General features: G+C 38.7%; 1 protein-coding gene across 2 annotated transcripts in view; it reads right to left on the bottom strand.

Moving 5' to 3' along the window:
* The window catches only part of LOC306875573 (phospholipid-transporting ATPase IF-like), a 53,614-nt gene extending 46,783 nt beyond the window's left edge, over positions 1–6,831 (bottom strand). For both annotated transcript variants that reach the window (XM_079426246.1, XM_079426245.1), the window contains exon 1: positions 6,553–6,831. In XM_079426246.1, the coding sequence (XP_079282372.1) occupies positions 6,553–6,579 (27 nt within the window). In that variant the 5' untranslated portion in view covers positions 6,580–6,831. The remainder of the gene's footprint in view (positions 1–6,552) is intronic.
* Between the last annotated feature and the right edge of the window lie 6,852 nt (positions 6,832–13,683).

Raw genomic sequence — 13,683 nt, 5'->3', positions numbered from 1 at the left:
AAAACTACTAGATTTCAAACTCTCAACTGACGTTATGAGTGTAGTTTGGAATAAAAACATGTTATTAAATGTGGTATTTTCACGCGCTTTCAGATGGAGCAGCATTTACTACACAGAGCCGTAGTTCACTGAGAAGCTACGCAAACAGCTGTCATGGTTTCTTTGACTTCATAATCGCACTATTATATCGTCTGCGATTTTTTTGTGTAGCTTGTCAGAGAACTACGGCTCTGTGTAGTAAATGCTGCTCCATCTGAAACCAGGTGATGGAGATTTCCTACTAATCACAGAGCCGGCTTTACTGACAAGATGCGAATGACAGTCGCATTCGATTAATCGTGCAGCCCTACAATCAACTCAACCTTGTCAAGACAAAACTGCTTGTGGTTTTAACAAACCCATCACAATTTCACCATCCAGCTAGGCACATCAACCATAACTCCTTCAAAGACAGCCCGAAACCTTAGAGTTGTGATTCACGATCAGCTGAATTTTTCAGACCACATTGCTAAAACTGCCCGGTCCTGCAGATTTGCTATAACATCAACCCTCTCTTTCAGAACATGCTACACCAACTCCTTGTTCAAGCTCTTGTTCTGTCCAGGCTGGACTATTGTAATGCTCTCTTGGCAGGTCTTACAGCCAGTTCTATCAAACTTCTACAACTAATCCAGAATGCGGCTACAAGATTAGTCATTAACGAGTTGAAAAGAACGCATGTCACACCTCTGTTCATTAACTTGTACTGGCTACCAATAGCTGCTTGTATAAAATTCAAGGCACTGATGTTTGCCTACAAAACCACCTCTGGCTCTAGAGCCCTTTACCTACAATCTTCTTCTATTCTAGCTACTTTCTTTCTTGTCATTTATATATATATAAAAAAACCTTGCTACATGTACTGCATTAGGCTAACCAAGACTTGTCATAGCACCCCCGGCTCTTTTGTTGGTTTTGATTGTAAGTCGCTTTTGGATAAAAGTGTCTACTAAACGACTAAATGTAATATAAATGAGGATGGATCATACAAGCTATTGCCAGAATACATGCGTCATTCTCTATGTGACTAGACTCCAGACGTCAATTGCAAGTTTAGTTGTTCATTAAAGTCCACATTCCCAAAAGCAATCGCTTTCTTGGCTATTTGTGTTGAGAACGAGTCGTTTCCTTTGCTAATGTAGAGTTGAGAGGTTACTCAGCACAACATCTTATTCAATCTTTCATGTGGAAATGCTTTGAAGATGGAAAACATGTATTTTGTATTTGCCAATTACTTTTACATCTACAGGGACAATGCCAAGTATTTCAACCAATTAAATTTCACTGTACTCAGTACTAGTTGCGATATTGCAGCAAAAACTAATAAGCTACTGAGAACACACATTTATCTAAAGAATTAAAAATTAATAAATGTTAAATGAAAACAACCATTGATCATAAGTAAACACTGTTGTTAATGTAATTACTCAAGCAAACAAAGAGTGGTTTACTCACTATTGTCATTTGATTGATATAACGAAAGTTTATAGACTGCTCATATACCTTGGTCTCCAACGTAGAACCTATTTTCCTATTAATTTTTCTCATTAAAATGTCTCTAGGAAAAATTCATAAGCTACAGACCAAACTAACCAGCTAGAAGAAGTACAACATCACAAACTCTGATTTGAAAGAAAAAAGTACTTGAAAAGTGGACAGACTACATGACTAAGTACTTAATGGCTTAAACAAAGATACGAATTACAATTATCATTTAAACAATAACATTTAAAGATGTTACATTTTAAAACAATCAAAACAAGGTCCAGAATATAGTTGTTTTTACTGTATTCATCATTAAATTAACACAGCCTTGGTGAGAATAAGAGTCTTCTTTCACAAAAACGTATGACTGGTAGTGTATAGAAACAATACATTTCACATTTATTTCAAACTACACAAAAATATTTAAGTAGACTGAAAGACTCATTACGTCATTTGCAGTGATTCATAGGAGTGGGCGCCTGTGAAAGAGTTCTTTTGGCTGTTAAGTTGAGATAATGCTGGCTGATGGCTTTAACAAAAGCATATAACAGTTATTGTCAACCCTGGAGAGAGTAGGTCTTTCTGCTTCATAAGTTATAATTAAAGGGGTCAAATTTTACTTTTCTCTGACACCCACTTAAAAACACCATAATTCAGAAGTAATAGGCTCTTTTCTGTCCTGTTTTCAACCCCCATCATCAAAACGCTCCGATTGGATCGGTGTGGCTCATTCTAGACTCAGAAATATAAGCCCACTGCTATGATCGGTTAACAGTTCGAAAAGCACAGCTGTGTAAAATTCTGCATGTCTGTTTGACAGCCTACATCAGTCAGTACATAATCTGGATCAGACAAAGCAATAGTGACCCACGATAAAAACACTGTTACTTGTTAGTTGCAACATTACTGTCGGATCCAATATAGCTGACACGTCATCGTCTTTTAGTTTTAATCTCTCTCCAAATCCTGAATCGATTTGCGCCTTGTTTAAAAACAATTCTGCGGTAAAATGATTCAAACAAACGACCAGGTTCTTACTGTCGTGATCTGGAATAAAATTCAGATCAGAATTTATAAAAAATAAAGTTCATCCACTCTTTCCTAATGTTAGGATAAGAAGGAAGCCGATTCAAAGACTGTTATCCTCTTGTTATCCTCGGAGCATCTTTATCGTTTGGTTGCCTGTGTTTGATTCTCTTGTTATTTACCTAGAACATGCGCCAATAGAAACAGGTGTTGATCTGATTCTGCAGAGGCGGTTTTTCATTGCACTTTGCTGTCACAATGTTACAAATTCCAAAACTGAGTCATTTTGGCAGCTTGACTTCTGTTTTTAGACTTACAAGAAAATTCTGAGTTCTGAAACTTACACTCTAAAAAACCTAGTAAAGAAGTAGCTTTCTGAAAGCAATATATTTATTTAAACAATATTTCATGCCCTCACACTAGTGCTGCCATTATAGCATTCTACAGCGCTGTGGTAGACAGACATTAAACAACCACACAAAGTGGATGAAATTATAAAACAGACTATTTACCTATCCTTACTGATGTGGATGCACCTCTATCTGAAAATGGATAGTTTAATTAAATGTTTTCTTTTTTCAATTGTTTTTCTCTTTTTAGGCACTGATGAAGAACAGGTGGTGACTGGGATGAATGCTGGTCAAAGAGGAGAATGACATTTCCCCCAAACTGATGCAACAGTGGTTTTAAAGGAGGACGCTGCCCTGGATGTTGTAAAAGATTTCACATGCTGTGCTGATGGGGCTTCTTCATGACTACAATTATGCTAAAGAGATCATGAAAATTGACAGTGATGCATGATCTGTATTCATGGACTATGAAACAAACTGTAAGTGTATAATTTGTAAAAACAAAATGTTAAATGTGTTGTTTAGTAGAAGTGGAGTTTACACGCTATCATTCATACACATGCTCAAATTCTTTCAAAATGGGGAAGTTGTGGCCTAATGGTTAGAGAGTCGGACTTGTTATCCAAAGGTTGCGGGATCGAGTCTCGGGCCGGTCAAATGTAATCTAAAAGTAATCTGATTACATTACCTAAAATGTGTAATGCAATGGATTACGTTACTAACTACAATTTTTGTCATGTAATTTAGAATCAGTAATCGATTACAATTTAGTAATCTACACAGCTCTGCATGTCAAAAGATCAAGGACAATTTGATTCAGTTATTCCTTATGGACAAAATGGGATTTTTGCTTCAGGCCTCTCGTTGTTACTTTCCATCAGGCTGCTGTTACACTTCAAGACGCAATGCATAGACCCAATATAATGACACAGAGCAGATGTCCCGCCTGTTTATATTTACATACCTACTTTGCTTGCACTGATACCTCACCAGACAAGCACTCAGACCAAAGAAGTGCATTTGAACATTGACTCATGTGGCCACCAGCACTCTACACAGAACATGTGCATTATAGCTATTAATAAAATATAATACTAACACACTCACTGGAATAAATACCACATTAAAATGAATATATAAACATACTGACTGATTATGAGTTATGTGATTGTGAGCTGGAAGCAGCTGGTATGGCAGCAGATGAGCTTGTGTAAGATGACGTTGGCAGCAGAAAAGCAAACAGAGTGCAGATCACATTAGGCTTTAGCGCTCTGCCCTGACTCTAAGCCCTGCCATAACAAGACACTTCCCATGACTCACTGAAACATGAAGAAACATAAGTAGCCTTGTGTAAATTAGGCTGGATGAAGGAAGGAATAAAACACTAAGAGAGAAGATGAGTATGTTTCTTCATCAGATATGGAGAAATGCAGCATTGATAAAAACATCACAACCATCCATAAGTAATCCACACCACTCCAGACCATCAATTCTTGTGAAGCCAATAGCTATGTGTTAGTAAGAAACAAATCCATCATTAAGAAGTTTTTAACTTCAAACCTTTGCTTCTGGCTAAAATAGGAGTTCATAATCCATAATAACACTTCCTCCAGTAAAAAAAAGTCATGCTCTGAATCAGGAGAGAAATCTGCACAGATCAAACACCGTGTACAAGCCAAAACATCTCTAAACAAATATGTGCATGAATATTGATGTGAGAGACAACAGGAGATGGACTTTTTCACCGGAGGAAGCGTTATTATGGATTATAGCGCTATATATCCTATATATAACCTCTATTTTGGCCAAAAGCGACAGTTTGAAGTACAATGCCTTGATGGATTTGTTTCTTACAAACATGGAGCTATTGGCTTCACAAGACGTTAATTGATGGACTGGAGTGGTGTGGATTGCTTGTGGATTATTGCGATTTTTTTATCAGCTGTTTTGACTCTCATTCTGACGGCACCCATTCACTACAGAGCATCCGTTGGTGAGCAAGTGATGCAATGCTACATTTCTCCAAATCTGATGAAGAAACAAACACATCCACATCTCAGATGGCCCGAGGGTGAATACATTCTCATTTTGTATTTCTTTAATAACATTCCTTTTATAATCAATCTGGTTTTAGGATGTGCAATGACGTGTAAAAGAGAGAGGAACTGAATCCACAAAGTTGGTAAGGAAAAAAGATCACAACACCTGAACTATAATATGCACACACACACACAAAAAAACACTTACTAGGTGATTGTTTGACAGGAACAATTACAAAACTACCAAATTAGGGAAGTTCTGAAAACTTTAAGTGCAACACTGCCATTTCAGCTTTGCAGGAACACTGTTACTAAACACACCAATTACACTGACGGGAAAAAGCAACACCTTAAAGATGTGAAAAACAGATGTGGTTCTGCCCCACCACTGTTTCCATCTCCACATGTTTGCAGCCACAGGGTAGCAGCGTCTGAAATGAGACCGGATCTAAACACACACTTCCTGTGACGTGAAGTCAACAGTGTTAGGGCACAACCTTCAGACAAACAAACAAGATAAGATACTTCTAGTCTTCTATTATCTGTAAATTACTGCAAGCCAGCTGAGAAGTGTAGTAACCATCAAAATAAGGAAATATTACACTGTGACTATCCACCCTATCTTCATTTGAGGAAACAGCCCATTTACAAATCAAAGCTTAGTTTTAAAATGAACACAATAGGCTCAAACACTGTGGTAGATGCACATTAGCCTACAATTAATTGAAAAAAAGTTAAAAAATTATTAGTTATCCACCTAAATAACTTAAAACCATCACATATGGCTAATGTACAACATTATGGCAACATAACTGTTCAACTACAGGACAGATGTTTATTGTATGCTCTACATTGGCCTTTTTCTAAAGATATTTTATCACTGTTACTGTACTGAATAAAAGCTACTTTAATTAAAAGTGTAAAGTATCTCAAATTAGGGCTGCAAAACGATTAACTGCATTCAAAATAAAAGTACTGTGTGCGCACTGTGTATATTTATTATGTATATAAATGCACACAAAAAAGTTAGGTTTATATCTAATATATATATATATATAACAAATATCCTTATATGACAGATGAACAACAGAGGAACTCACTACAGGGGAAATTTACCTGCAGATTTTAAATATTTAAAGCAGTTTGTCATTTTTGGTTGATGTTTGTTTAACAAGTCAGCCTCAACAGATCACCGTCTACTAGTCAAGTTACTGCCAAACTTTCCTGCAGTGTTCATAAACTCATGAGTAACGGCACTTGTGACATTTCTTGCAGTAAAACCAAATTACACAACTGCCAGAAAGAAGAAAACAAACAAATCAACAAACAAAACATCCCGCAATCACGAGACGCTGCAGGCGAGTTTCCCTCCAAAACAAAACCGTTGAATTTCTCGGTAACCTCATATATGACCACCAGCTTTATACAATAAAACAGACCAAATATTACAATACTTTAAGCGAAACGCTGCCCTGTGCCTTCATTAAATGTAATCTAATTCGTTGTGATAATTAGTAAGTTACACGCTAGCTTCGCGCTAACTCAATAACAAGACCGCGCACCAAAACAATGAAGCGAGCAGATAAAAGAGTTTAAACGGCTCGTATCGTTACCAGCTGCTGTCGGATCCAGCGAATCATCCTGTCTGGAGCTAGCCCGCTCCTCCGACACAAATCCCCGCAGCATCAATAAAACCGCTTCCCCTGGGGCGTGCTCCTCTCCGCTTTACAGAGCGACAGCGCGAAGACCCCGGCTCATTCTGATACTCGAGCCCGATGCGGAGGAGCGCAGACGCGGACACAAACACACACCACCGACTGCTCTCTCTCGACGGAGACGACTTCTGACTGACTGACACCTTCCCGGACGTGACGTCACCCCGGCCCGAGCTTGTGTGTCGCACGTGCTGCAGGAATTTGATAGCGGCGAGTGTGTTCCCTCGAGAAAAAAAAAATCTAGTTTCTGTCGACTCAAATATAAACAGTGATATTCCTGACACAGTTATCACGCAATCGCCGCTTTAAATGAAGAATGAGCAAAAAAAAATAAAAATAAATAAATGTCTCATCGTGTGTCATAATTTACTCTCCCTCAGGTCCTTCTACTCCCATTTGCTGTGGAACCCAAAATGATAAATAGAAAAACACAGTTACAAACCGACATATTTTCTGAAAAGGATTCAGGGAGGATAAAATAAAGCATAGGTTTGGAATGGAATGAGGGCAAGTAAATGCAAGAATTCCAAATTCTAAATTGGAAGAATGAAAAATTCTTATTTAAGTACTACTTTTTTTATTTTTTGGTGAATTGTTCCACTGAGGGTGTATTGGTAGTCTTGCAATAAGGTCAATAGAATACCATTTCTATGAAGCAATGAACTGCTATTATTGGTTTACTTTCTCAGAAAACATCACTGAAATGAAGCAGATAAAAGCAGTGCTGTGAAATATAGTGAGTTACAAATACGTCATAGTTACAGTATATTTACCTAACCCTAATAAATGTAGTGACTGTGGATAATAGTTAATTAGTTAGTTTTATTTTATAGGCTTCACCATGCAATAAAACATGGAGAGCAGCACAACAAAGACCTCAATAACGAGTCTATATTATATATATGTATATGTGTGTATATCCACAATGCAAAACACCTGAAGTTTTGCACTTAACTACATATATTTATCTATTTCCGATAGAGTGATTGTAATGACATTGTGACTCAGTGGCATTATGGGGAACAGATGCAGTGATTATACCATACCAGCGGTTCACGCTGCATTGAAGTATACAGCATTAATCTGTCAGATAGCACTGCATTACCTCATCATCCACTGAGAGTCTCTGGATTAGTTTAAGAGCATCACAGCTGTCAGAGTATATGCTGTCAGATCACTGCCTAATATTTGGGGGAAATCAAAACAATCATTGTGAATGTTCAGTTTTGCACATCAGTAGCTTATGCTCATTCAGTTAATGGTTGGGCGAATAGATAGATACATTTTGTTTATGTGAATAAAGTTGTTAATAAAATGCCATTATAAAACATGAATGAATTTGGCTCTGTGTGTGCCTTTTCCTTTATTAATGTGCAACTTGGTGTGTTTATCACCCAAATTACAAGGCCACTTCCGTTCAAGTGCCTTTTATAACATGACAGCGCCTCACTCAGGATAAAAAGAGAAATAAACAAAGAGTTTTTGACATTTTGGTTCTGAGAAGTTGTCCAAGTCGTCGTAAAATGACTGTTTTTGAATGGACGAAAGTCTAATAATTCCTGCGAGTAGACTTTGTGAGGGAAATGTAAGGAAAAAGATAGTAACATGGAATACATATTAGTTTTAGTCACTTTATTTTTTGCCACTGATCTGTATAGCCTGCTGTATGCAAGCTACTTAGCTTTCCTTGCCAATGTTACAATTATCTGTTAGCTTATTTTTAATAACAACATAATAAAAAATGAATAAATCACATTAAGCAATATTTTAATGGAAAAATTACAGAAGGATATGTGCATGAAAACTGATTTTTGTATGTAGTAGCTGCAGTTCTGTACGCATTGCCATTTTGACACTGCTATCCTGCTGTTCATCTGGCTGGAAAACGAGCTCTTGGTTATTATGAAGCAGAATGACCCCGTCAAAATCTTTGGCAAACCTGTGGTCCACTTAAGTGTCTGATGGAAAATTGCTCTCCAGCTTGACTTAAGTACAGTATATGCTTGTTCACTGATGGCCAATTTCCTTTTAAGAACTTAACCTTGCACATCACCATAAATCATTGGTCTCAAACTCAATTCCTGTATTGTTTTTGCTAAAAAAAAATAACATGAGATCTACAGTTTAGTATAAATATTAATTATTACAGCACTCGCTGTCATTAAAACATGTCATGCCACAGGAAAAGTGATCAAGCGCATCCACTACAAATATGTCTAAATTCATATAATTTTCTTTTAACTCCTGCGTAATGACTTTATGCAGGCTAATTTCAGTGCTTATTTCCATTAATGAGAGGGGAATATTTCATGTAAATGTGTATATCAAAATGAAAACAGAGTTTAAAATCCTTGTTTACTTCATTACTTTTCTCACTCCAGGAAAAAGAGTGCGTACGCACAGTCAAGAGCATCCGTACGGTGCGCACATATTTACGCCAAGTATATTTTTTATAAATACGTGCGGGGAAAACGGTGCATGCACATTTCTATGCCCATTTTGTGTGTACGCAGCGCTTATATATGAGGCCCCTGATTGGGGCTAAACTCTGCAGAGCAGTGAACACGTCCTTGCCAGGATTTGTTTTGGCTTTGTTTTCATGCTTGCTGAAGGTAATGATCGAAAAGTAGTTAGACCAATAACATGCAGGCACATAATGGACCGATCATGGCGTGTGTGAGAAGGTGGGATCTTCGGTCAAAACAATGCAATTACGCGTACATATTAGGTGTGTTCAACTTAAAAGCAGCGCGGCTCAGACCGATCAGTGTTTGACATCAAACTACCCCAAGAGCGTTTTGAAAGCATAAGGAACTGTCTTTATGGTACTTTTATGTCATACACCGATCGGTCTGCACACGCAAATGAAGCCAAACAAATCTCAACACAATGGAAACAAGCCGCAACACAATGAAATTAGCACAACACAATGGAAACAATTCACAAACAAAAGATACAAGCCATGACAAAATTAAATTAACACAACACAATGGTAACAGGCCACAACACAACAAAATAGCCCTACACAATGGAAACAAGCCATGGCACAACACAAACAAGTCGCAACACAATGGAAACGAGCCGCAACACAACAAAATTAACACAACACAATGGAAACAAGTCAAAACACAATGAAATTAGCACAACACAAAGGATACAAGCCACGACACAATAAAATTAGCACAAAACAATGGAAACAGGCCACAACACAACGGAAACAAGTCACAACATAAGGGAAACAAGCCACAACACAATGAAATTAGCACAACACAATGGAAACAGGCCACAACACAACGGAAACAAGTCACAACATAAGGGAAACAAGCCACAACACAATGAAATTAGCACAACACAATGGAAACAGGCCACAACACAACGGAAACAAGTCACAACATAAGGGAAACAAGCCGCAACACAATGAAATTAGCACAACACAATGGAAACAGGCCACAACACAACGGAAACAAGTCACAACATAAGGGAAACAAGCCGCAACACAATAAAATTAGCACAACACAATGGAAACAGGCCACAACACAACGGAAACAAGTCACAACATAAGGGAAACAAGCCGCAACACAATAAAATTAGCACAACACAATGGAAACGAGCCACAACACTGCAAAATTAGCACAATGCAACAAAAATGCATCCTGTGCATTGTGTTGTGACAATTTCAATGTGTTGTGGAGATTTTGTTGTGTTGTGCACTACTGGGCCACCGTACTATCGGCAGTTGCTATAGTAAAGTGTCCACATGAAGCACACTTCAGAATCTTGCCAGTAGTAATAGGTCATCCAGGTTTTAGCCTGCTGTTTATACATACTACTTATTTCAAATACAGTTTTTTTTTGCATACTATATAGAATGGAAGTAAGCAGGGGTGTTGTAACCGGAGGGGAAGGTTAGGACGATTCCAAGGGCCCTGATAATGGCCCAATGTGATTTCTACCAAGGCAGACCCCCAATCAACCACCAAAGGCAATTCCAAGGGGGCTGAGTCAATATGCTGTTCAGGGGACCTAGAAATCGTTGCAGCTCCCTCGGAAGTAGGCATGGAATTTTAAATGCAGTACTTGTTCAGGTGTGTTTGATTGAGATTGGAGCTAAACTCTATAGCAGTGGTTCTCAAACCTGTCCCGGGGACCCCCAACCACAGCATATTTTGTGTCTCCCTTTGAGTCAAATCATCAGCTCATTTGTAGAATCTGCAAAACTTGAAAAAAAAAGCATGGCTTATGAGAGAGACATACAAAATGTGTGGTGGCTGGGGGTCCCCAGGACAGGTTTGAGGACCACTGCTTTATAGGATGGTGGCCCTCAAAGAGTGGGATTGGACACACCTTGTATAAAGCTTGCCATAGGGCAGACATGCCCAATCCTGTTTCTACCTTCCTGCAAAATTCAGTTCCAACCCTAATCAAATACACCTGTCTGTAATTATCAAGAGATCCTGAAGGTTATAATTAGCTAGATCAGGTGTGGTTGATCAGGTTTGGAGCTGAACTTTGCAGGAAGGTAGTTCCTGGAGGGCCGCAGCCCTGCCGAGTTTAGTTCCAACCCTGCTCCAACTCACATACCATGTAGTTTTCAAATAAGCCTTAATGACTTGATTAGCTGGTTCAGGTGTGTTTAATTGGGGTTGGAGCTAAACTATGCAGGGCTACAGCCCTCCAGGAACTGAGTTTGACACCCCTGCCATAGGGTGTCTCATTTGTCATTTTAGGCTTTAGAAAGATCTTCATGAACACCCTCCTTTGTAACTGCTGTGTGACCCCACAGACACTTTTGCTGGGCTCCACAGCAAATGTCTATCCCAGTGTTTCCCAACCCTGTTCCCAGAGACATTCAATAGTACATATTTTCAAACTCTTCTTGATCAAGCATATCTGATTCAGTTCATTAGCTCATTAGTAGAGACTCCAGTGGCCTGTCCCAATATCCAAACTTGTGGTCTTGGCCACTTGAAGTAAGACTGTCCTAGGCCTGAAAAATGCTGAAGAATCCTCAGTGCCATTAATGGCAAGTTCACACAGGATTTAAAGCCCGTTTTGCAAGTTAATAAGCTCACCGACAGGTTGGGCTGTGATCAGGGGAAAATCAGCGCTCGGCTGTCTTTGTGTGAACTGCCCAACAACGCATCAAAGAGGCTCACTGACGCATACTTACACAACACTATTTTCAGCTAAAAATTAAAAACTTTTTGTGTTTTGGCTGTTCATTTACACAAAAACAGCATTCTGGGGACCTGAAAACAAACTTTTGAAAATGGGTTTCAAAGTGCAAGTTTTTGAAAATGATACCATTATCGTCTCTGTGTAAACTATAAAAATGTGAATTTGTGAAGACAGTGATGTCATGCACATGCGTATCACATATTCAGTCTTGCAGAATCTTGCGGAGTACTTGCAGAATGTGTGTTTGTGGGTGCATAGGGCCAGTTTTACTAAACAGGGCAAATTAGCAGTAGCCCCTCACTACAGAACAAAGATCCAGGTGGCGGGGTTGGATCCACATCTAGGGGGTGGAGATGGTAGGTTTAGGGGTGCAGATGGGTAAGTTTAGGGGTGGGGATGGGTGGGTTTAGGGATCAGGGGGTGGAGACGTGTAGGTTTAGATCAGGGGTACCCAACCCTATTCCTGGCAATCGACTGTCCTACAAAGTTTAGTTCCAACTCTAATCAAACACACCTGCCTTTAATTTTCACGCGATCCTGAAGACCTTAATTAGTTGCTTCAGGTGTATTTGATTAGAGTTGGAGCTAAACTTTGCAGGACAGTCGATCGCCAGGAACAGGGTTGGGCACCCCTGGTTTAGGTAAATGTAAGGTGGGAGGAGTTGGCTCTAGATCCAACCACGCCCCCTGGATCTTGTGTTCTGACCATCTCCAAATAAGCGTGAGAGCGCAATTCCAAAACAGTGCAGATGGACGTGAAATGTCTGCGGCTGATTTACTAACAATGCACAAATTAAAAAACACAGAAGCAACATCTAATTTACATATCGACCAACGCAATATACCAAGCACAGCGCAAATTAGCGTAGTCACAAATAAAGAAAAGAGTAAAGTCACAGTATGTTGAAAAGAACTGGAGGACACAAAATTAAGGGTTTTGATAGACCTGGTATTGCGTGACTCCTAGAAGAGGGTTCCAAGTTGCCTTTTATTTTCTGAAGCATTAAAAATAACATGGCTTGGCAAACGATATGTCCGGATAATGTGTTCTTCTGGTATTCCAAATAAATTTTAGTGTAGAAAAACTTCCCTTCCTTCTACCACGTGCTCTCTGTTCCCTGCGGTGCCTCCTTAGCAACAATAATTGCAGCCCTTTCAAGCGCAAAAAAGTTTAAGACATGCTTTTTTTGGACATTAAATAATGGCACAAATACCAGTAATTTGACATGTACAAATGTTAGTGAATCATGTTGCGTGATTGGGGTACAGTGGGGGAAAACGCCCTCCTTAAGGATTGTGTCATTTTTTTTTTAGTTAAATGTGTTCAGAAAAGTTATCATAGTTTTAGTGACAATGACATAAATTATAAACCAAGTATGAACAATTTCCAGAGTTTTCATGTTATTAGATTTTTAAGAAAAAAATAAATAAAAATGTGCCAAGTTTTCATCGTGAAAACTTCTACATCACTCTCGTCAATGTAGTCCATAGTTACAATATATACAATATACAATATTTTGGGAAAAACAGTAGGGGGCGTTTATCCCCACTCTAGCCTAATTTTAATACTCTCCTCCCATAAATGTTGTGTCTGAAAGGAAAACTCCAACAAATGCATAATCAGTAAAGTCAGGCACAAATATAACTGTGTCCACGCCTTTTCAGCGCTAATTCTTTACTGCGCGTCTTTAGTAAATCCTGACAGTACTATTTTAACGCCAATAGATGGTTTGGGCTGGTGCAAGCTGTTAGTAAAACTGGCCTGTAGTGTTTCTTTACAAAGCATGAATAATACAGCATTTTTAGTCGTTTTCACGGATCTGTGTGAATTACAATTGTTTTGACAATGTG

Source organism: Barbus barbus, assembly GCF_936440315.1.
Source record: "Barbus barbus genome assembly, chromosome: 9".
NCBI classification, from domain to species: Eukaryota; Metazoa; Chordata; class Actinopteri; order Cypriniformes; family Cyprinidae; genus Barbus; species Barbus barbus.
The sequence above is the reverse complement of the archived record's forward strand: the minus strand, read 5'-3'. Positions and strand labels throughout refer to the sequence as shown.